The sequence below is a fragment of the Mastomys coucha genome, unplaced genomic scaffold (genome assembly GCF_008632895.1).
Source record: "Mastomys coucha isolate ucsf_1 unplaced genomic scaffold, UCSF_Mcou_1 pScaffold15, whole genome shotgun sequence".
NCBI classification, from domain to species: domain Eukaryota; kingdom Metazoa; phylum Chordata; class Mammalia; order Rodentia; family Muridae; genus Mastomys; species Mastomys coucha.
This window is the reverse complement of record NW_022196897.1, coordinates 106,793,465-106,817,356: the sequence shown is the minus strand read 5'-3', so window position 1 is coordinate 106,817,356 and position 23,892 is coordinate 106,793,465. Positions and strand designations below refer to the sequence as shown.

The 23,892-nt window shown below is 41.8% G+C and overlaps 1 protein-coding gene across 1 annotated transcript in view; it reads right to left on the bottom strand.

Annotated features, from left to right (window-relative positions):
• Positions 1-747: 747 nt before the first annotated feature.
• Wdr76 (WD repeat domain 76) overlaps positions 748-23,892 on the bottom strand; it is a 32,405-nt gene continuing 9,260 nt past the window's right edge. Inside the window, exons 4-13 of the mRNA XM_031371680.1 lie at positions 22,925-22,980; positions 18,267-18,393; positions 16,930-17,031; positions 16,787-16,830; positions 15,115-15,268; positions 12,528-12,683; positions 9,268-9,482; positions 7,720-7,872; positions 7,334-7,387; positions 748-3,463 (exon numbers count right to left, since the gene is read on the bottom strand). Of these exons, the coding sequence (XP_031227540.1) occupies positions 3,202-3,463; positions 7,334-7,387; positions 7,720-7,872; positions 9,268-9,482; positions 12,528-12,683; positions 15,115-15,268; positions 16,787-16,830; positions 16,930-17,031; positions 18,267-18,393; positions 22,925-22,980 (1,323 nt within the window). The 3' untranslated portion in view covers positions 748-3,201. The remainder of the gene's footprint in view (positions 3,464-7,333; positions 7,388-7,719; positions 7,873-9,267; positions 9,483-12,527; positions 12,684-15,114; positions 15,269-16,786; positions 16,831-16,929; positions 17,032-18,266; positions 18,394-22,924; positions 22,981-23,892) is intronic.

Below are 23,892 nucleotides of genomic sequence, written 5' to 3'. Positions count from 1 at the left end.
CTGGCTAGAATTTAGCTCCAGAGGATATGACACCTTTCTCTGACTTCCTGGGCAACACACATGTGCAGTGGACATACATATAATAAAAATAAAATTAAAAAAAAAACTTTATCATGGGCTGGAGACATGGCTCAGTGGTTAAGAGCACTGACTGCTCTTCCAGAGATCCTGAGTTCAATTCCCCGCAACCATATGGTGGCTCACAGCCATCTGTAATGAGGATGCGATGCCCTCTTCTGGTGTGTTTGAAGACAGCTACAGTGTACTCATATACATAGAATAAATATACCTTAAAAAAAACTATCAGATATGAGACAGAACTACCATTTCTTTACAAATATCCATGATTATTAAAGCTAAGCCTCTAACACTGTTTGTTTTTAGATGAGGTCTCACTGGCTGGCCTAGAACTCACTAGGTAGACCAAACTGCCCTTGAACTCAGTTCTGCCCAAGTGATAGGATTAAAGTCCTGTGCCACCACACTAAACTCTTAGATTTTTTTTAACTTTTGTGTTAACCCCATGTGTTATGGTATTCTGCTTGTATGTACATTTGTATACTATGTATATGCAATACCTGCAGAGGCCAGAAGGCAGCACTGCATCCCTGAGAACTGGAGTCCCACTTGGTTGTGAGCCACCATGTAGGTGCTGGGGATACAATTTGGGTCATTTGAAAAAGTAACCAGCGCCCTTACCTGCTGAGCCTCTAGATTTTTAATTATAAAGATTACTCAAAGACATTATTCAAGGAAAATTCTTATCACTTTATTTCTCTGACATATAATTGATATTCCCTTTTACAATCCAAACATACTGCTTAAGCTATTTATTTATAAATCTTTCAGTAGTAACTTTGGCAAATAACAATGGAAAAACATAGAATACACTGTGACACCAGGCCAGTGATTCAGCAGAATATATATAAACATATATTGTATATATATATGCATATAAAGCTAAGTTTTATTTTAAAGTACTCTAAAAAAATAAAAATATCGTAACTTTACTTTGTGTGCTTTAATTTGGGGGAAGGGAAGGTGAGCCACATTGACCTTGAACTTACTATTTTGGCCTTGAACTTCTGATTCTCCTGCTTCTACTTCTCGAGTGCTAGGGGTGGAGTAAGAATTCTAGAATTTTGGTTTCTTAAAAAAAAAACCACAGAACTATAAGAATATGTTGTTTTAACCCCAGGTGTGGATCTGGGGCTGCTTCAGACTGTCCACAGCAGCTGACTGTGATTTCCATTGTGCTCTAGCAGAGTGGATTTTGCCTGCTGCAGATAATTTCTGTGATTATGTGTCATCTGGAATTCTGGGAACTTTTCAGAGGGTATATAAATATGAGAGCCCCAAGAAGGATAGTTAGTGGTTACTGGCTGTTGGGGGTGGGCGCAGGGGGGTTTGATTGGTTACTGTTTGTTAGTAGTTGTGATTAAAGAAACAAAAGGAAAAAAAACAGACCGGATAGAAGCGGCGCCCAACACTGGGACTCAATTTTTTTTTTTTTTTTTAAATTCCACCTTAGGACTATAGCTGGTCTTTACTACTTTGTGGATTCTTTTTGTCACCCTTTATCTGCACCCCCTTTTATACCCCCCCAACACTAGATAAGAGAGAGAAGGATAGAGGTAGGAAGAAAAGAAGTGGGGGGGAGGGAGATCCCTGAATCTACTTTCTTTCCTTTTGCTTCTTCTTTGAGCATGACTACTAATAAATCACAGCCAATCCCCCTGAACAACCAACAACCACCCCACCCCATCTATTGGGACTCTAGCATTTATATATCCTCTGAAAGTCCCCAGAATTCCAAATGTCACACAACTGCAGAAACTATCTGCAGCTGGAAGAACCACACCCCTGCTAGAGCACAGGTAAATCACAGTCACCTACTGTGGACAATATGAAGCAGCCCTATATTGTGGGATTAAAACAAAATCAGTCTTTTATTTCTGTGTTTTTAAAGAAATCAAAACTCCAAAATTGTCAATACACTGGGGTTACTAATTGCATGTGAAAAGCTACAAACCCCTTATCTGGAGCCCAGTCTGTACAGTTATTCACTAGAATACAGGATAGTGGTGCAAGTTCAAACAGTACTATCCTGGCCCATTTCAGGAGCTACCCAGAGGCAGGGAACAGACAGAGCTCCAAGTATGCCCAAGTCTTAGAAGCCAACTCTTCTCCAATGATTTTCATAGTATTTCAAGTAACACTGAACTGAGATACAAAGACACCCCCCCCTAAAAAAAAAAGTTCTTAGCTTATAAAACTAAGTTCTGGCTGGGCATGCTAGTACAGGCTTATAGTCCTAGCACTTGGAAAAGTGAGGTTCAAAGCTAACCTGGGCTACAAGCAAGATCCAGTCTCAAGAACAAAGCAAAACAAACATTTAAGTTTCAAAGGGTAGGATATGAGTCAATTGTAGAATACTTGTCTAGCATGTGACAGTCTCAGGGGTTCAATAATGTTTCATAATTAGATTTAGATGATCTTTTAGGGCCTAGTCCAGTGTTGAGAAGTAATTTTTCACCCCAAACTAAATAAATCACAGATATATAGATTACTATTGCATCAAAATGGTCTAATTCTGTCACAAAAGATTAATAATGACCATTGAAAGCTTTCTCATTTGTTAGAATTTTGCAATATATAGCCTAGTTAAAAGTGCTGAAAGATGCCAAGTGCACAGGAACATGCCTGTGATCTTAGCACTCAGGAGTCCAGGGCATCCTTGGCTGCAGAGTCTGAGGCCACCCTATGCTACACAAGATCCTTTCTCAAAACAATCAAAAAGCATTTGAAAGCACCCTAGTTTCTGCTCCAGGTCTCTCCCTCATCCTCTAGAAATGATCTTCAAGTTCCTTCCTTGCTAATATTACATTCTGCATGGAGGTCTCCCTGAGAAAGCAATGCTGTATTTACTAAATATATGGCCAAACAGATACACTAAGCTGAGTCTCTAGGTTCCTTAGCCACAGAACAATTTGAACCATTTGTTGCACCTATCTAATAACTCAGGTTTCTTTTTTTTTTTTTTTTGTTTTGTTTTTTTTTGAGACAGGGTTTCTCTATACAGCCCTGGCTGTCCTGGAACTCACTCTGTAGACCAGGCTGGCCTCGAACTCAGAAATCCACCTGCCTCTGCCTCCCAAGTGCTGGGATTAAAGGCGTGTGCCACCACCGCCCAGCTATAACTCAGATTTCTTGATGCATAAAAACATGTAACTTCCCACTGGAATTACCTCCAGCCAGAATGTATCGGGTAGGATGCATAGCACTGAGAGAACACACAGATACAAGACATTCTCCCCAGAGAGAATGCACATTCTTTCCCGTCTCGTGGAAGACTTCCACCCGCCGTGGGTGGTCCATGCTACCAACTATGAAGCAATCTTCTTGTTTAGGGTCCCACACAGCTTGGAACCTCATTAGCCACCTCCCAGTGATAGTGTTGTGCCTAGGAGGGAAAAACAAACAGTGTGTTTACTTTTATGCGTATAATTCAAACTAGCAAAGAGAGAAGGTTAAAAAGCAAAACCCAGTGTAGAAATAATTCCAGATGTCTGCTACATCTTCCAACCTTCAGTTCATGCTGAGGGCAGTGACTCTCAGCCTATGGCAATGTTACCTTTTCTGGGCCTGGAGAGATGGCTCAGTAGCCAAGAACACTTACTGGTTTGGATCCCAGAACCCATATGATGGCTTACAACAATCCATAACTCCAGCACCATGGAACCAAATGCCCTCTTCTGACCTCAGCAGGCATCAGACACACTCATGGTACACATACATAGGCAAAAGATTCATACATGTAAATAAGTCTAAAAAGATTTTTGTAAACAAAAGATTCCCCATTCCCCCTTTTTCTGGACACCAGGGTCTTATGTAGCCCAAGGTGACCTTGAACTCACTATGTAGCAAAATGACCTTATACTTCTGATCCCCCTGCCTCCACCTCCCAGATAAGGAGATTACAAGCATATATCACACTGGGAATCAAACCCAATCAAAACCAGGCTCTACCAGCTGAGCCACATCACCAGCCTTAAAATAGTACCTTTCCTGTTCACTCTTCTATACACACACAAAAAGAATCTTACAAACATACTGTGAACAATTATATACCAACAAACTGAAGAACCTAGAAGAAAAGAACAAACTCCTAGGAACACTACTTGCCAAGACTGACCCTAAATAATTTAAAAATATAAATCCATTGATAACTGGTTAAGGGTACTCAAACACATATACACTAAGGGAGGAGAGGCAGGGGGAGAGAGAGAGATTTTAGAATAAGTTCCCATAGTATTAGTTTTTCTTTTTTGGTTTGAGAGAGGATTTCCCTCTGTAGCCTAGAAATTACCATGTAGCTCAGTCTCATTCCAGCTGTAGCAATCTTCCCCCTTTAAACTTCCAAGCACTGAAATACCTGGGTTGCACCTCCACACCCAGCTTTCTTAATGAACATGGACACAAATATCTTCAACCTGCAGGTAGAGCTCACTTGGTAGAGCACTTATATATCATACACAAAGCCCTGGGTTCCTGATCCTGCACCTCATAAACTAGGCATGGTTGATGCACACATCAGAACTGAGGTGGAAGCAGGAAGGTTGGGAGTTCAAGGTCATCCTCAGGTACAAAGCAAAAAGCAAGTTCCTGGCCAACCTAGGATAAACAGACTCCTTCCTCAAAAAACAAAACAAAACATATCAAAAAAATATTACCAAACCAAATTCACAGCATTCTAAAGAACTATACACTGTAGTCAAGTGGAGACAAAACTGGCCCACCATAACAATACAACCAGTGTAATATACCATGCTAAATTAACAAAGTGAAGGACAGGTGCATGATCATCACAACTGATGCTGAAGTGAATCTGACAAAATCCGACATCCCTTCATGATGCAGTCACTCAACAAACTGGGAGCAGAGGGAGACAATCCAAATACAATGAAGACCACATGTGAGAAGCCCACAGGCATCAGACTGATGAAGACTGAAACCTTTCCCTCTGGGATCAGAATAAGGTAAGGATGTCCTATCACCACTTACATTGAACATACTATCAGCTATCAAAGCCAGATCATTTAGACAGGGAGGGAGAACGGAGAGAGGAAGTGGGGAAGGAGGAAAGGAGGGGGGAAGAAGGGGAAAGAAAAGGAAAACTGGGGATGATTTGATTATGTTCATAAGAATAAAAAGATAAGCCAGGCAGTGGTGGCACACGCCTTTAATCCCAGCACTTGGGAGGCAGGGGCAGATGGATTTCTGAGTTTGAGGCCAGCCTGGTCTACAGAGTGAGTTCCAGGATAGCCAGGGCTACACAGAGAAACCCTGTCTAGAAAAACAAAAACAAAAAAAAAAATAAAAAATAAAAAAGATTTCACATATTAAAAATATCTATTCAACCAGGTAGTGGTGGTACACACCTTTAATCCTAAAAGTTGGGAGGAGGAAGCAGAGGAGAAGGCAGAAGCAGGCAGAACTCCGAGTTCAAGGCTGGTCTACAGAATGAGTTCTAGGACACCCAAGGCTACAGGGAACCTTGTTTCAAAAAGCAAAAAGTAAAACAAAAACAAAAAAGCCTAAAATCTAGCTGGGTAGTGGTGGTGCACGCCTTTGATCCCAGCACTTGGGAGGCAGAGCCAGGCAGATTTCTGAGTTCGAGGCCAGCCTAGTCTACAGAGTGAGTTCCAGGACAGCCAGGGCTATACAGAGAAACCCTGTCTAGAAAAAACAAAAAACAAAAACAAAAAACCCCAAATCTATTTAATACATAATTTCAAGCAAAATTACAATATAGAGAGGCTAGGAAAATGGATCAGTTGATACAATTTTTGCCACATAAACATAAGAACCTGAGTTCAATCCCAAGAACCTACTTTAAAAATTGGTCATGGTAGCATGGGCACACTTGTAATCTCAGTGCTCTAGGAGATGGAATCAGGGACCCTTGCAGCTCACTGGCCGGCCAGCCTAGGCAAGACTGTGAGCCCCAGGTGCCACTCAGAGAGCTGTCTTAAAAACACAAGTGGCAGATCCTGCAGAGTAACACCTAAAATTGCTCTTGGTTTTCCATATGGGTGCAGACAGACAGGCAGGCAGACAGACATACACACACACACACACACACACACATACACTTGTACACAGTTTTCAATTAAGTATCAACAAACATAAAAACCCTATATATAAGTAATATACATATAACTATATAAAAAAAAAAAAAAGCAGTTGCTAGCCGGGCAGTGGTGGTGCACGCCTTTAATCCCAGCACTTGGGAGGCAGAGGCAGGTGGATTTCTGAGTTCTAGGCCAGCCTGGTCTACAGAGTGAGTTCCAGGATAGCCAGGGGCTACACAGAGAAACCCTGTCTCGAAAAACAAACAAACAAACAAACAAAAAAAGTAGTTGCTACAGAACTCACAGTTAACATACCCAAAAACAAAATTAAGAAAAGAGGCCCCATCAACCAGGCATCACTATGATCCCAGCAATGTATTCATTTGAAAAAAACAAGGGGGGTAATGGACGTTAAACTGATCAATTTCGCCATTCTATAATTTATTCATATTTCAAAACATGCTGTATGCATCATACACATTTTTATTTGTTAGTAAGTTAAAGAAGGGCTGAGCATGGTGGCACAAACCTTTAATCTCAGCACTCTAGGAGGCAGACACAGAGGATATCAGTGAGTTCAAGGCTAACCTATCTACAGAGGGAACTCCAGAAGAGCTGGTGAGACCCTGTCTCAAATCAACAACAAAAACAAAAGAAACTGATAAACTAAAACATAACACCTGAAAAATAAGAAGAATGGGCAAAAGCTATGAAAAGGAACAAATATGCTTAAAGAGGCGGCCTCTGAAAACTGACACTAACAACTCCACACCACGTAGAGCCCCACCTTCGAAAATGATAAAACAATGTCTAGAGAGAATCATGGTGCGTGGAATAGTTCCATAAAGTAGTGGGTTCAAGAAGAGACAACCAGAACCATGAGGCAGAAAGGTGCAGCAGCCATAGAAGCCCAGAATAAACAAGCCTGCAAAGTAGTCATAGTCTTCTTGAATAAAGAGCACAGTGTAACTCAAGTACAATAGAGTCCTTAGCTTTGAACAGTACCTCAGAGAGCACATGCTGACCAAGAGTCGGGCCCCTGAGACCCTCTGGACAGGACCGGAAACCAGCTCACAGCACAACACAAACCCAGGCCTATACCCTCTCCCTGACAGCCGCGTGCCAAGCATGCGCCTTCTATGTACCGCTGCTGCTCACAGGAATCCAAGATCTTGAGCACTCTGTGCACGGAGGCCTACCTGATGGTACTGAGGAGAGGAAGCTGGGAAGCCATGGAGCTGCTGTCAAAGACCCTGCAAAATAAACGTGGAAAACAATTAGTCGTGTTACTTAGATTCTCGAGGTTTTCTGAAACAGTGTGTGTTTAAGATACCTATGATTCACAGTAGGAAATATAATTGTTACTTTATATGGGATCAGAGTCTAACCTCAGATGCCATCTTTAATAATAAGTACACGGACTACTATGAAATTCAGACTGTGTCATAAGATTAGGGTGGAAATATCTAAACACTATCACTTAAAATCTCAAAACTTGGGAGGCAGAGGCAATAAGATCTGAGTTCAAGGCCAGACTAAACTTGAGGTTCCCCTAGACACACTTTCAGTCTTCTTAGTTTATTACCTGAGCTTACAGTCAGCACATGTGGTCACCACTCTGTTACCAGTTACGGGGGAGAAATATGCGGAGGCAATACTCTTCGAGTGCTCAGTCAAGGAGATCAAAGGCTGGCTTTTCCTGGACTTCAGGAACCTGGCATCATAAACATGAACGTCCCTGGCCAGGGAGAGAAAGTATCAGTACAGCCTATGTAGTGAGCCCATACAGCAGAGCTAAGCTAGACATGCACAAGCTGCTACATTAGGAACACTGAAGAGGCCAGGCAGTGGTGGTGCACGCCTTTAATCCCAGCACTTGGGAGGCAGAGGCAGGTGGATTTCTGAGTTCGAGGCCAGCCTGGTCTACAGAGTGAGTTCCAGGACAGCCAGGGCTACACAGAGAAACCCTGTCTCAAAAAAAAACCAAAAACCAAAAAACAAACAAAAAAAGAACATTTAAGACAAAACCCTCTAACTATAACTTTACAGACAGTGAATGGCATAGAAAAATAAAGAAAAGAAAAAATTCTAAGATATAGAAAGAAGTCTATGATCCTGCCAGGCATAGAGATTAGTTTCTATTAGTTTTTCAGTATCTCCAAAAAACAAAGTAACATGAATGAAGTTATAGGTCACATACAATTTTTCTGTTTATTATACATTTTCTTCTCATAAAAGTAGACATAAACACATACAGTGCCAAAGAGAAAGGTGTGAAGGGAAAGGTGTGAAGAGACAGGTGTGAGGGGTCGGACATGAAGAGACAGGTGGGAAGGGACAGGTGTGAAGAGACAGGTGTGAAGGCATAGATGTGTGCTTCTCCAACAGTTTCTGTTTATTAAACCAAAGAATTGCTTTAAAAAGTATTACACTCAAAACATTTCTACCAGTGTGAATAAGAAATTTACTTGGAGCCAGGCAGTGCCTTTAATTAAAGGCAGTGCATGCCTTTAATTAAAGGCAGTGCATGCCTTTAATTTCAGCACTTGGGAGGCAGAGGCAGGCAGATTTCTGAGTTCGAGGCCAGCCTGGTCTACAGAGTGAGTTCCAGGACAGTCAGGACTACACAGAGAAACCCTGTCTCAAAAAAAAAACAACAAAAAACAAACAAACAAACAAAAAACCAACAACAACAAAAAAAAGAAATTCACTTGGGTATTCTATGACACAAAAGTCAGATGGGGATCAAGTGGTAAGCTCTTAATCACAACACTCAGAATACAGAGGCATATGGGTCTCTAATTTCCAGGCCAGCCAGGGCTACATACATCTTGTCTCAGAAAAGAAGAGAGAAGAGAGAGAGAGGAGAAGAGAGAGAGAGAGAGAGAGAGAGAGAGAGAGAGAGAGAGAAAGCCAGTCAAGGGTCTATGAAACTAACTTACTTCGTGACATGAAAAGGTTTAAATCCTAACACTGTCTGCAGAGCTCATCTCAAGCCCGGCCTGGTCACAAACCTATAAACCTTGAGAAGGTGAGGCAGGAGAATCAGCAGATTTCAAAGCAGACTGAGACAGAAAGTGGGACCCTGTCTCAAAATACACAAATGGACAAACCTATAAGAAAACCAGCATACCTCAATCCTGCAGTGACAAAATACTGTCTGGATAATGGGTGGACATGAACAGTTCTTATTTTTTCCAAAGATGAATTTAAAAACTTCTCATAAGAAGTTCCAGGTGTCCGTCTATCTACCAGTGACAAATTTCCATCCCAGTGTCCCACTAGCAGATTGAAGGCATCATCCAAGAAGTCAAAGGAGGACGGGTTGTTTCTCTCGTTCCTGTATACCTACGGGAGAGGCAGCAGTCCTTAAACGCTGAGCCTAGCAGGTGGCTCGGCACATCAGTGCTCACCACACAAGCTGACAATCTGAGTTCAATCTCTGGAACCCACGGAAAAAAGATGATGAGGGGCACACATCTATAGCCCCAACTTGGCACCCCTACTATGGCAGTGGGTGGGGAGGAGACTCCAGCAGGCAGCCTGGCCAGCACCATAACAGAAGCAGAAAGACTCTACCTGGAAAGTGGGACAGCAACGATTGACTCCCCAAAGATGTCCTCACACCTCTATAAGTAGCCTAGGCTGGCCTTGAACTCCTGATCCTCCTATATTCTCTTCTCAAGTGCTGGGATTACAGAAAACATTCTTTTAGAGAAAACCAATACTCAGACTGGAGAGATGGCTCAGAGGTTAGGAGCACTGATTGCTCTTTCAGAGGTCCTGAGTTCAAATCCCAGCAACCACATGGTGGCTCACAACCATCTACAATAGGATCTGATGCCCTCTCCTGGTGTGTCTGAAGAGTGACAGTGTACTCACATAATGAATAAATCTTTAAAAAGAAAAAAGAAAACCAATGTTCACATCTCTAGTAAGGGAAGTATGGAACACTTTACCAAATAATGTCATTTACCTTCTATCATCTACACAGGAAATACAAAGCAAAATGAAATCATAAGACTTGCCTGTATCCACATCAGGGCCACACCCCAAATCTCTTAAAACTGAAAAACTCTCAGTCCCAAATCTACTCCATGAAACTTAGCAGAAAAAGAACTGACTCTGAATGCTATAGAACTAAAATTATATCTTAATAGAAGTAGTTTTGCATCCAAGGAAATCTAAGAATATGACTGGATGTTCAATTATAACTATTGTTGATAGAAGAATAAAATGATTAAAATTCTTTCATTGTTGTGGTTCTTCTTTGTTTTTGAAAAATGGTCACTCAGTAGCCTATGCTGCCCTCAAACTCAAGCTATGCAAGTGAGGAGGACGGGCTCAGCTGCTGAGACACAAGCATAAGCCACTGTACCAATCTATGTGGCACTGAGGATGGAACTGCAGGCCCTGTGCATGCTCCACCAACTGCAGATTAAATTTTTTCACAATTAATAAAGATATATCAAAGTGTTTCATTTTCAAAGTTGAGCATGGTGGCTCACACCTCACTTGGGAGGCAGCAGATAGATCTCTATGAGTTTGAGGGCAGTATAGTTCTACATAGTGAGTTCCAGGACAGCCAGAACTACATAGTGAGACCCTGTCTCAAAAACACCAAAAAAAAATTATTAAATTAATTTTTGTTTTATTCAATTCTGATTTCACTAAAAAGCAAGTTGTTTGCTACAATAATGTCTGTGATGGCAAATAGGTCTAGAAGTATAAGCCTGTCATCTTGGCTTCAAACACTGAGAAAAAATCACACATCCAAGCCAATCTACACACCATGTCAAGGCTGTCTCAAAAAAATAAAAAAATACTTAATGCAAACTTAAATAGCTTTATTCTTTCATTAAAAAAAAAAAGATTTGTTAGTTTTCTGTGTACAAGTATTCTGCTTGGATGGACTTATGAACATCACATGCATGCCTGGTACCCAAGGTTGACAGAAGATGGCACCTGATCTCCTAGAAGTGGAGGTAAGATGTTTGTGAGCCACCATGTAGGTACTACAACCTAAACCTGGGTCCTCTGGAAGAGCAGCCAGTGACTACTGAGCAATCTCTCCAGCCTCTGCATACCAATCTTATATGTGGGTTCTGGGGATTGAACTCAGCTCCTCATGGTTATGCAGCAAGCACTTTTACAAGTGAACTATCTTTTAAAAATAGTTAGTGCAAGGTTTGAATACCAGCAATCAGGGAGTCAGAGACAGGTGGACTACATACAAAGAACCCGTCTCAAAAAGAAGCTAAGCGCCTGGATTCCTTCAACTGTTCTTTATTTCCTTTTCTGCCATGTTGTAAATCAAACACAGGGCTGCATGCATGTTAGGCAAATATCACTGAGCTAAAACCTCCAAATAGTCTCAGACAGCACCTATTTCATCTTACTAAAGTGGGTAATCTCTTCAGCATGTGTGTTAAAGCCATGTTGGGAGGGCAGAGATGGGAGTGTCCCTCAGTTGGCAGAGCCTTTACCGGGATGTATAAATCCCTGAGTTTGACCCTAAGCACAGCATAAACCAGTCACCATGGTGCACATCTACCGAATCAGAGTACTGGGGAGATGGAGGCAACAGGATCAAAACTTCAAGGTTATTCTTAACTATGTAAGGAGTTTCAGGCTGGCGAGAATATATGAGACTTCTTTTAAAATGGGGTATAGCGAGCCGGGCAGTGGTGGCGCATACTTTTAATCCCAGCACTTAGAAGGCAGAGGCAGGTAGATTTCTGAGTTCGAGGCCAGCCTGGTCTAGTTCCAGGACAGCCAGGGCTAAATAAAGAAACCATGTCTCAAAAAAGAAGAAAAGAAAAAAGAAACAAAAACAAAAAAGAAAAATGGGGTATGGCTCAAGAGTAGATCTCTTATCTAGCATACTCTTAGCTATGGCTGTAATCTCTAGCACAAAGTGAATATGCACAAAGCTTAAGCCTAGAAACAGAACAGCACTCTCACAAACAAAATGATAATATAACAAGAATATGGTGGCATGTGCCCATACTGTAGTCCCAGACATCTGGGGCAGAGGCTGGAGAATCACCAATCAGTTCAGACAGCCTGGGTTTCTTGGTCAGATCCTACCTCAGAAAAACAAAAACAAAACAAAACACAAAAAACTTACCTATTCACACTAACTCAATTTAGCTTTCATGACAACTCTGTGAAGACACTATGAAGATTCCATTTCGTAGCTAAGGAAACTAAGGCACTGAAGTTAAGAAACTTATGAAGGTCACACAACTGATGACAGTCTGACACTGGACCTTAGTCCCTAAGCTGAACCACACTTCTCTCAACAAGACGGCCACAGGAATCAGCCTGTGTCATGTAATACATAATCCAGAATGTCATCTGATGTCAGGTTGCAAATACATTAGCATTTACCTCTTCAAAAACAGCACTGGAGAAATCGCCACATCGCAGTGTGCCATCATAGCTCAGGGACAGTAGGTGGGCTGGGTTGGTGGGTGAGAAGGAAAGGCAGCTCACACAGCGACTGTGAGGATAGAAGACGTACATCTCATCTTCACTCTGCTGGGTCTGGAAGAGAGCTGGGGATGAGGGAAAGACTCAACCAGAAAAAGCAGTGATGGCTGCTGTCTTGCTATCTTTAAAGGACTTACGTTGGAATTACATTGAGTCAGTACTTACTCTCACTGTGTTCACTCTCCCACACAAGCAGCACCAGTAACCTTTTAAAAAGGTGTATGTGTGTGTGACAACATCCCCACACAGATGCCAGGATGCATCTGTGTAAGTCAGGACACCTTGAGGAGTCGCTTCTCTCCTTCCATCATGTTGAGATCTGAGGTCAAGCATGTGAGCTCACTAGGCAAGCATCTTAACCTCTGAGCATCTCACAGAACTACAACCAACGACTTTGCTTCCAAAGGTTCAGTTTAAAAATGCCAATGCACAGTCCCATTAATTCCACATGCCCAGCTAGTTTCCTCTTAACAAAGCCAAAAAATAAAAAATAAAAATACTGCTTCTGCCAGCACACAGCTGAGAGAAGAGGGTTACTTGAGCTGATTGGTAGCAAGGGGGCCTGCGAAAGCTGGTCCAGGCAGCATGGCAACATACAGCCCTAAGGCCAGTCTGGTCTGGTCAACACAGCAAGTTCCAGGACATCCAAGGACTACACACATTAAGCAAGCATCCTACTGACGGAGCTTCATCCACAACCCCTCCATTTTTATTAAGTCAGAAACTTATTTTAGTAATTTGGAGAGGGATGAAGAGATGGATCACAACCATCTGTAATGAGATCTGACGCCCTCTTCTGGCACATATGAAGACAACTACAGTGTACTTAGATATAATAATAAATAAATCTTTAGGCCAGCGCAAGGGGGCCGACCTGAGCAAGCAGGGCCGACCTGAGCTAACCTTAGCGAGCAGAGGTCCTAAATTCAAATTCCCAGCCACCACACAATGGCTTACAACCATCAGTACAGCTACAGTGTACTCAAGTACATAAAGTAAATAAACCTTTTTTTAAAAAAAGTAATTTGGGGAGCAAATTAGATATATTCCCTTATATATATGTAAAATCAAAAGAAATTCTAGACTCATAAGTTTGAATTTTAAATAAATAAGTACTGTTGTCCGTAGTTCAGTTGGTATTTGCCTTGCATGCTTGAAGCTCTGGGATGAAGAAGACTCTCAAGAGCCTGTACATGTTGATGTGAGTATCTGGTACAAGAGGAAGCTAGAAGGTACTGGATCCCTGGAACTGGAGTTACAGGTGTGAGCTGCCATGTGGATGCTGGGAATACAACCAGAGTCCTCTGGAAGAACAGTAAGAGCTCTGAACAGCTGAGGCACTATCCAGCCAGTGATCAATTCTTTTGCCAAGCTTTTTTCATACCTACACAAACACACGTGCGCGCGCGCACACACACACACACACACACACACACACACACACACACATTAAAAAAATAAAACAGGCTAGAAAGATGACTCATTAGCAAGAGCTCTTCCCAGTACCCACGTGTCATCTCACAACTGTCTGACACTCTAGTTCCAGGAGATCTAACACCCTCTTCTGAGCTGGAGAGATGGCTCAGCAGTTAAGAGCACTAATGGCTCTTCTAGAGGTCCTGAGTTCAATTCCCAGCAACCACATGGTGGCTCACAACCGTCTGTAATGGGCTCTGATGCCCTCTTCTGGTGGGTCTGAAGACAGCTGCACTTTACTTATATACAATAAATAAATGAATTTTAACGCCTTTAATCCCAGCACTTGGGAGGCAGAAGCAGGCAGATTTCTGAGTTCGAGGCCAGCCTGGTCTACAGTGAGTTAAAGGACAGCCAAGGCTACACAGAGAAACCCTGTCTCGAAAAAAACAAAACAAACAAACAAAAAACCAAAAAAAAAACAAATAAATGAATTTTAAAAGAAAGGAAACTAAATCCAAAACCCTCCTTTGACTTGTGTGGGTACCAGGTATGGAATACATTACACAGACATACATGCAAGGAAAAAACACCCACATATAAAATGTTTTTAATTAAAAAATAAGAATAAACGTTAAAAAAGTCTTTTAGCTGGGCATAGCTCACACCTTTAATCCCTACACTTGGGATGCAGAGGCAGGAGGAGCTCTGTAATCTCAAGGCTTGCCTGGCCTACAGAACTGTCTCAAAAATAAAATAAAATAAAATAAAATCCTTAAAAAGTTCGACATGAATCTGGAGGAAGACTTAACATTCAGATTCTATCACACCCTATTCTGACCGTAATTTAAAAACTCAGACTTTTCTTGTGATTTTCACATATATGTTTAATGTCTCCTGCCAAATAATTAAGTCCAGATGACTAAAGATATTCAAGCTAAAAGTGCTACATAAAGCACAAAACTACAACTCTCAAGTAACTTTATAAATAAATGTTCTAGGCTATTTCTTTCACACATTTCCATCAGGCCAACTTAGATAGCTTCCAAAAGGCAGTACACCGACTTACCAAATCCCAAAGTCCAATTTGTCCAGACTTGGACCCGACTGCTACCAAGGTTCTCACTTCTGATGGATGCAGGGCCACAGAGGAGATTGCTCCATTGGTCACCTTACGAACAGTAGCTTCACTGATGACCATACCACTTAAATTGGCTTTGTAGCTACGAAAATTGGTAAGTTACAAGTAAAAACAACCTCAATAGTCCAAGTAAGTTAAAAAAATAACTCTTGATATCATCAAGGAAGTGAAAAAAAAAAAACTCTTTTCTTATAATAAGAAAATGTACAGTCAATAAATACTGGCAAGTATCTAACTCCCAGATGACAAAAGAAAACAAATTAATTAAGGTAATTATTTTCCAATTAACTTTGATCATTTTAATGATGACATCAAACCTTAGGAGGCTACAGTTAAATCCATCATGCTTGGCCTGGAGACACAGCTCAGCAGAGGCAGCCACAGAGCGCACACACTCTCAGCCCTTGCACTCCTAGTAACATGTACTACATGTCCATACAAGATTTTTAGAATAAGATTTTAGGGAAATGATTCAATATTGTATAGTAAAAACCTTAAGGATGTCCCCAATGTTTGGCTCATTAGTCCCATGTCTGGAAATCTAAAAGTCTATTAGTATATATGCACTTACACAGACATGCACAAATGCACGCATGCATGCAGGCATGCACACCCACAAACTAAACGGAAACTAACTCCCAACACCAATGAGTAGGAGAAAGTATGCCCTAGTAAATGTACAGACACCCACAACAAAAGGCACAGTGTGGAACTATATATACATGAGAATGTACATAGAACATATAGAATGTATTTAAATAAAATGTGAATTCATTTATTCAGCACTGAGTATATACCATCTGCCAAGCAATCTCAGGGTTGAGATAAATTCTGCCTTCATAAAGCTTCCACCCTGTGTCAGGCCAGGCCTATTGCTGAAGGTTATAATCTTAGCAACTTCAGAAGTAAGGATTGCAAAGCCAGAGCCTGACTGCATGCAGGTTTTAATACTGATTGAAACCTGACACAATGGAGAACCACTTGTGAAGAAGGCCATCTAAGACCCAACTGTCCTGGGGCCTGTCTGTGGGCAGGTCAGTGGCGTGGACAACTACATGGCACCTCATAGAGGGCTGGGGAGATAGATGACTTAGAGGTTAAGGGCACTTGCTACTACTCTTCACCCACAAGGCAGCTTACAATCAGTTCCCAGGGATTCAGCGTTCTCTTCCGGCCTCTGTAGGCACCAGACACATGCAGTGTGCCTTCATGTACAGGTGGGCAAAACATTCATACACATAAGTATTTCAAATATATAAAACCAGGTGTGTTGAGGCCAACCAGAATACACAGTGAGACTGTCTCAAAAATAAATAAATAAATAAATAAATCATGTATAAAATAGGGCTAGAGATAGTTCAGTGGTAGAGCACTTGCCTAGTACACTCCAGGCTTTAGTTTAATCCCTAACACTACAAAGAAAGCAAGCAAGCAAACCACTGTTCACATAGAAATACTAGGGATGATTTTTTCACTTCTTTCAAGGTTCCCTATAATGGTATCCTATAATAGTATTCATTATACCTTTTCTACTGCAAGCATCTCAAAAAGTATTAAACAAAGGTCAAAAGTAAAACAAAGCCAAGGAATTTTAACTTACCTTTTAATACTAGACAGCCCCTTCCTGGTCTTCTCATTACTTGTCTACAACATTAGAAGAGACCAAAAGGACTAAGTTAATATACAATCATGAAATCTCCTTAGTACACGATCCTAAGAGCTGTAAGCCATCCCAAGTGATACCTGGCTCATCTCTGCCCATGTCCTCAAAGATGCTTTGAACAGTTCGCTGCTGTCATCTTGGTTTTCAGGAATCATTTCTAAGGGTCCAGGAGGTAACAAAGGCTATCGAAAAGAAAAGGCAAACTGTCGTTTGTCCTAGAACGTAAACTGAGAAGGGCTAGGGGTTCGGTCCTCATTTTTACTACTTTCCTTTCAGCACCAAAAACTGTGGCACACCACAAGCATTGAAAATGGTTGGGTATCAAACAGTGCACTGAGGCACTCACCTGTAACCCCAGCACTCAGGAGGCTGAAGCAGGGATCACGAGTTTCAGGCCAGCCTCAGTTACAAAGTGATACCCTAGAAAAAAAACTTTCAAAATTAATGCTAAGGCAGGCCTGAGATGAATCTCCTGTGGCAGCATGCTGGCCTGGTGAGCCTGACACAAACCAGCTACTGTGGGTTTCACCTCCAACCCCAGCACTGGGAAGGTGGAAGCAGGATCAGAAACTCAAAGTCACCCTCAAACACTTGGACTGCAAGAGTTCCAGGTTTTAAAATAGAAAAAAAAATGTTATGTCAAGGGATCCTCTATTTTCATTTTGTGTGTGTGATGTATGTACATGTGTATTCATGTGAATGTGGGCGGACAGGCCTCACCCATGTAGAAATCAGACATCCTCTGGTGTTGTTCCTTCTACCTCTATCTTGATTTGAAACAGGGTCTCTATTGTTTACCTCCCACCTTACTATGGAATTAAATACACGGTGCCACACCCAGCTTTCTGTGGATTGGGTATTCACATTTGTACATGAAGCACTTTACCCAGTGAGCCCACTCCTCAGCCCAATCCTTATCAATTTGATCATATATTACTCAGTATTAACTGCTACAACTTATTAATTACCTATGAAACCCTTCATATGAATAACTTTATGGATTCTATTTAATTTCCTCTTTTATAACATTTTGATACTTCCTTTTCTTTTATTTTAGGAATGTTCTTACTCTCTATTCAGGCTAGCCTGGAACTATCAAACTCAGCTCTCCTCAAACTTGTGACCATCCTCCTGCATTAAGCCCCCCAAATACTAGGATTGCACATGTGACCCACCATACCATTTTTTAAATGTGAAAACTGAAGCTCACAAAGAACAAGTGATTTGCCCAAAACTCCGCAATTCCTATAGAAAAACTATTACCCAGAATTAACAATACCTTATTAAGCTACACAATATCCAAGTATTAAATCAATAAAACTGAAACAAAACAATGATCCACTAGTGTAATTTCAAATACTTTACATCATTCTTCAGAATATGATTAAGCTAAATGTATTTTACTTGTACTTCTTACATTTTCTTCTTCTACTAATGTTGGCTGTGTTGGAGATGCTGGTAATGAAACTCCCAAAGGATCTACTTTCAACAACCGCATGGACCTTCGACATCCGATTTCATTTTCTTTCTTCTTAGGCCTCTTTCTAAAGGAGTGGAAGAAATATTCATGTTTTTCTCACTGAATAGTAAAATGTATTTAGTAACTTTAAGATTTTTTTAATTTATTTTCATCTCTATATTGTGTGTGCCTATGGAAGCTGATGTGCACCATGTGTGTGCCTGCCTGGTGCCCAAGAAGGCCAGAGGCATCCAATCACATGGAACTGGAGCTACAGATGCTAGTGAGCTACTGCTGTAGGCGCTGGGAACCAAGTCCAGGACACTGGAGAGGAACAATGTGTGCTCTTGACTACTTAGCCATCTCTGCAGTCCTATATTTACTAATTTAAAAGAATGAACATCTAAGAATGTATACTAGTCATATAATCACACATTTTATATATAAATATACAAAGCTGCACTGACGAGCATGAGAGTGTGTGTGTGTGTGTGTGTGTGTGTGTGCGCGCGCACGCACGCGTGCGTTTATCTGTATGTTAACCACATACATACAGTGCCCACAGAGATCAGAAGAGGAACTGGAATTACAGGCAGTAGTTAGCCTCCCAATTTAATTGCAGAGAATCAAACCTGAGTATTCTATAGGAGTGTCAAGTGCTCTTAACCACTGATTTGTCTCCTGGACAGCACTGATTTTAACGAATGTCGCAAAATAACCTAAACTAAAAAGCGTAACATGATGAAGTTGAGAACCATTAAACAAGGTATACCATATATATCTAACAGAATAATGCCAGATGCCAGGCAGTGGTGGTGCACGCATACCTTTAAGCCAAGCCAGCACTCGGGAGACAGAGGCAGGCAGGTCTCTGTGAGTTCCAGCCCAGCCTGGTCTACACAGGGAGTTCTAGAAAGCCAAGGCTACACAGAGACACCTTATCTCAAACAAGCAATGCCATACATAGTGGCTCACACTTATAACCTAGCAATGGTGAGATAAAGACCGGAGGATTTCCATTAGTTAGAAACCAGCCTGTGACCTACATAGTAAGTTCCAATACACCCTGAAATACATTGTAGGCCCCTGCCCCTTTTTTCCTTCTGAAATAGGGTTTCTCTCTGTAAGCCTGGCTGTTCTAGAACTCACTCTGTAGATCAGGTTGGTCTCAAACTCACAGAGTATCTGCCTGGCTCTATCTCTTGAGTGCTGCCTAGAACTAAAGGCCTGTTCCACCACCACCACCCACCTGTGGGAGACTGTTTCTCGAGGAAACAAAACAAAACAAAACAAAACAAAAAAAAAAACTAGGGCCAGAGAAATGGCTCAAGAGTACTTCAGGAGGCCTGGCTCACAACCATCCATAACTCCAGCCCCAGGGGACCTGAACCCTCTCCTGATCTCCTCAACACCAAACATGCATGTGGTACACAGACATACATGCAGGCAAAACATTCATACACACAAAAATGAAATGTGACTTAGTGTATATCTCTGAGAGAAAAAGCCTTTGGCCCCTGGCCATCACACACACACACACACACACACACAAACACACACACACACACACACACTAAAAGCATGTGGTGAAACAAATACAAAAACAGGGGAAGAGAAAGCTGAGGAAACAGATGCCTCTTAAATTACTTCCAAAAACTAATATATAGAGTTGAAAATGTAGTTCAGTGGTAGAGCCCTTGCCTACATTACATGAACTTCTGGATCTGATCACCAGCAACGTTTAAAAAAAGGTGCTAGTATAGATAATAGTTTACACGCTGCTCATACAACCTGCATAGGAATCTATTTCCAGAGATCCCTATTCACCCTGCTCAGAATTGCTCAGACTTCAAATTGTTCAGGACAATGGCTGGGATGCAGTTCAATGGTAAAAAAAACACTAGCCTATCAGATGGTTCCAACCCGCAGAGAACCCCCACAACAGAATTCTTAAAGCATATTTGATTACTGTGTGTAGAACACTTCATTGGAAGCTAAATATAAAAGTTTAGATAGATAATGAACTTGTCAGATGCAGTTAGGTGTGTCCTGGAGAGTCAGTTTGGGTGTGCCAGTAAAAGCCTCCATAGATAAGAATGGTAAAGAATGGAAAGTTCCGGCCCATTAGGGAAGTAGTTGAGGAGAGGTCTATGACTGGGGGCAAAGGCAGTTGGGTGGCGTTGAACCATCCCACCTTAAAGGTCACTCCTACTGACTTGGCTTGGAGCACCCCCCACAATGATAAGGTGGTTCAGCCTGCCAAGACTGTGTGGGAGGAGCACAGTCCTTCTTTCTCTCCCTCCTTCCTCACATCTCTCCCCTCTCTCCTCTCTGCCTCTCCCATTCTCTCTTATGAAAGAAGCTCAGGGTAGGAGACAGGGTTTGTCTCTTTGAACAGTAACAGCAGAGAAGCAGTGGGCAGGACACACATAAAACAGTTTGCTGGGAAAGAGAGCTAAGGAGCCCTCTAAATCTGACCACAGATAGAGATTTCTAAAGAGGTAGCAGGATCGGGCTTCTGAATAGATATTCTGTGTATAGCTAAGAAAATAAAGTTACCTGGCTGAGCTAGTAGTTTTATACCTCCACCTTTTTTTTTTTTTTTTCAAGACAGGGTTTCTCTGTGTAGCCCTGGCTGTCCTAGAACTCACTCTGTAGACCAGGCTGGCCTCAAACTCAGAAATCCGCCTGCCTCTGCCTCCTAAGTGCTGCACCACCACTGCCTGGCATACCTCCACCTCTTTACTGGTATAAATATTAAATGATTAAAACAGGTAGAGAAGAGCTCTTCATAATGATAAAAATCTGGCCATTAACTGTAGAATAAACTGAGGCAGGGGGTGCTGCAATTCCAGCACTGACAATACAAAGCCTGAACCACAAATCTGAGGCCAGTCTGAGCTGCACAGTGAGATACAGGCTAACCTAGACTACACAGTGAGACTCCATCTCAGAAAACAGAGATGGGGAGACAGCTTGGCAGGTGGTCAGTTACTATCCCAAGTAAAAAGCTGGATGTTAGACGTGCAGACCTTTAAGGCCAGAATTAGAAGGTGGAAACAGGAGCTAGCTGATTAGCCTTGCTCAAAAGAGACAGCTTCCAGTTCAGAGGGAGGTCTCATGGAAATAAGATAGAGAATAAGAGGAAGACTATGTCCAATGTGTGCATTCATGTGTGCACACAAGCATCCATAGGCACACCACACACACACACAAAGTACACACTACACACCTGTGCGTGCATGCATACACAGAAGCCTTCATGCCCATACACCCGCCTGCATACACCATGTACACACACAGCACGTACTACACAGCCCATGTGGGGGAATGAATGAATGAATCTGGGTCAGCAAGATGGCAAAGGGACCTGTAGCCAAGGCTAGGACCACATGGTGGAAGGAAAATCAATACCCGTAACACACACCCATAAACACAAATAAAATATAATGAAACTTTAAAAGATAGTCGTAGGAAAATATGAAAATGCATCGGACTATGAGCATCATTCGATGGCTCACAAGGTCAAGGCAGTCTGTGTTACACAGTATGTTTCATGCCACCTTAAGCTACAGCATGAGATGTCAAAAAAATGGGAAAGGGCTGGTGGCACACACCCGTAATCCCCAGTGCTCAGAAGGACCTTCTGAGTTTGAGGCTACCCTTGTTAGCATCAGGACATCCAAAGCCTGTGGCGATGCATGGGCAAGTCCACAGACCTGTTAACAAGGCAACAGGAGCCATATTCCCAGAATTCATTGGGCTCACCTCCCACCTTTACCTGCAGTCACAATATATACAGGGAACATTCCTCCATCTTGCTCTCTCTCACCTTCCTCTCTTTCCACGCCACTAACCCCTCTCTCCCTCTCAATTAAACCTCTTACACGTGGAACTGTCTGGGCCTAGTGTGGTATGTTCTGATGTGACCCACCGTTCAACCCTAGTCTACAGAAAGGACAGCCAGGGCTACAGAGACAAACCCTATCTCGAAAAAAAAAAAAAAAAAAAAAAATAATTCTTTTACAAATTTAAAGCTGGCTTTGGCCTAAGAGCAAGTTCCAGGACAGCCAAAGAAAATCTACCTTGAAAAAAAAAATTAAGATTTTATTATTATTATCTAATGTTTAATTTGTGAGTGTGTGTATGAGTTTATAATAGTCTACATTGTACAGAAGTCCCCAGAGGCCAGAAGAAGGGGATCGAATTCCCTGGCACTAAGTTTAGGCTTCCATGAGGGTGCTAGGAACCAAACCTAGGTCGTCCTCTGAAGAGCTGTTAATCACTGAGCCATTGTTCCAGCCCAGGATTTGTTCATTTTCAAAGGCTCTGTTCTATTATACAAACACAACTCCCATGCTACCAACCTGATAACCTCTGCCTCCACAAACACTAAGTGCCAGAACCTTCACACTCAAATGACTTCAGGAGCAACCACCAATCTTTGCTCACAATAAAATGTGCAAGCGAGGCATGGTGGCACATGCCCATAATCCTAACACTTGAGAAGAAGGTAAGAAGCTTGAGGCTTGAGTCCTGTCTCAAACATGAAACCCTCAGCAAAATTTCACGGTCCAGCCTCTTTTTCTTACAGCACATCTTCTTTTTAATTTTACCTTTTTGATTCGGGTGGCTCACTCTTCTTTATCATTCCACGGAGCCTTGCCGCTGACTGAAAAGCACACAGAATACAGGTAAACATAAACATGCTACCATATAGCTACATTGTTTATCAATTAAAATATTAAGTATCTGCTACTTTATCTAGGTTTATTTAGGAAATATAGAGTTTTAAGGTGTGATACTTATTCTTAGTAGATAAATACATCATCAATAATAATAGCAAGTATATATTGCCATACTGGCATTCTGGTACCTGAGCCAAGCTATTTATGAGTTTACAGGATTAAATACAGTATTTAATAAACATACTATCACAGGGCTAGCAGCGTGGCTCCTTAACACAGCACCTGCTTATCATGCATAGAAGTGCCTATATTCACAACACTGCAAAAAAGAAATTTAAAAACCTAGTAAGTTTAGTGAAGTAGCTCACACTTATCTATAATCCCAACATTTAGGAGGTTAAAGACAAATGTAAGTTCAAGGCCAGCTTGCCTCCTGGGCTGTCTCAAAGACAAAAGAGCCAGTGAAATGGCTTGACCTATAAAAAACTATTGCTGCCAAGCCTTACGACCTGGATTCAGGCTCCAGGACCCACATGGGGCAGGGCCAAAGTTGACCTCTGACCTCCACACCTGTGCCATAACATGCACTTGGCTTTCTCAAAAATAAATGTAGTCAGAAAATTGAAAGTAAGACTTCAGGCATGGTGCCGGGCAGTGGTGGCTCAGGCCTTTAATCCCAGCACTTGAGACGCAGAGGCAGGCGGATTTCTGAGTTCGAGGCCAGCCTGGTCTACAGAGTGAGTTCCAGGACAGCCAGGCTTACACAGTCTTCTCAGGAGAGGTGTGTGTGTGTGTGGAGGGGGAACCTAAGTGGATGACTCCTGGGGAAAACACCTGAGATGACCTTATCTATAATTGACCTTTGGCCTCCAAATATACATACACAAAAAAAAAAA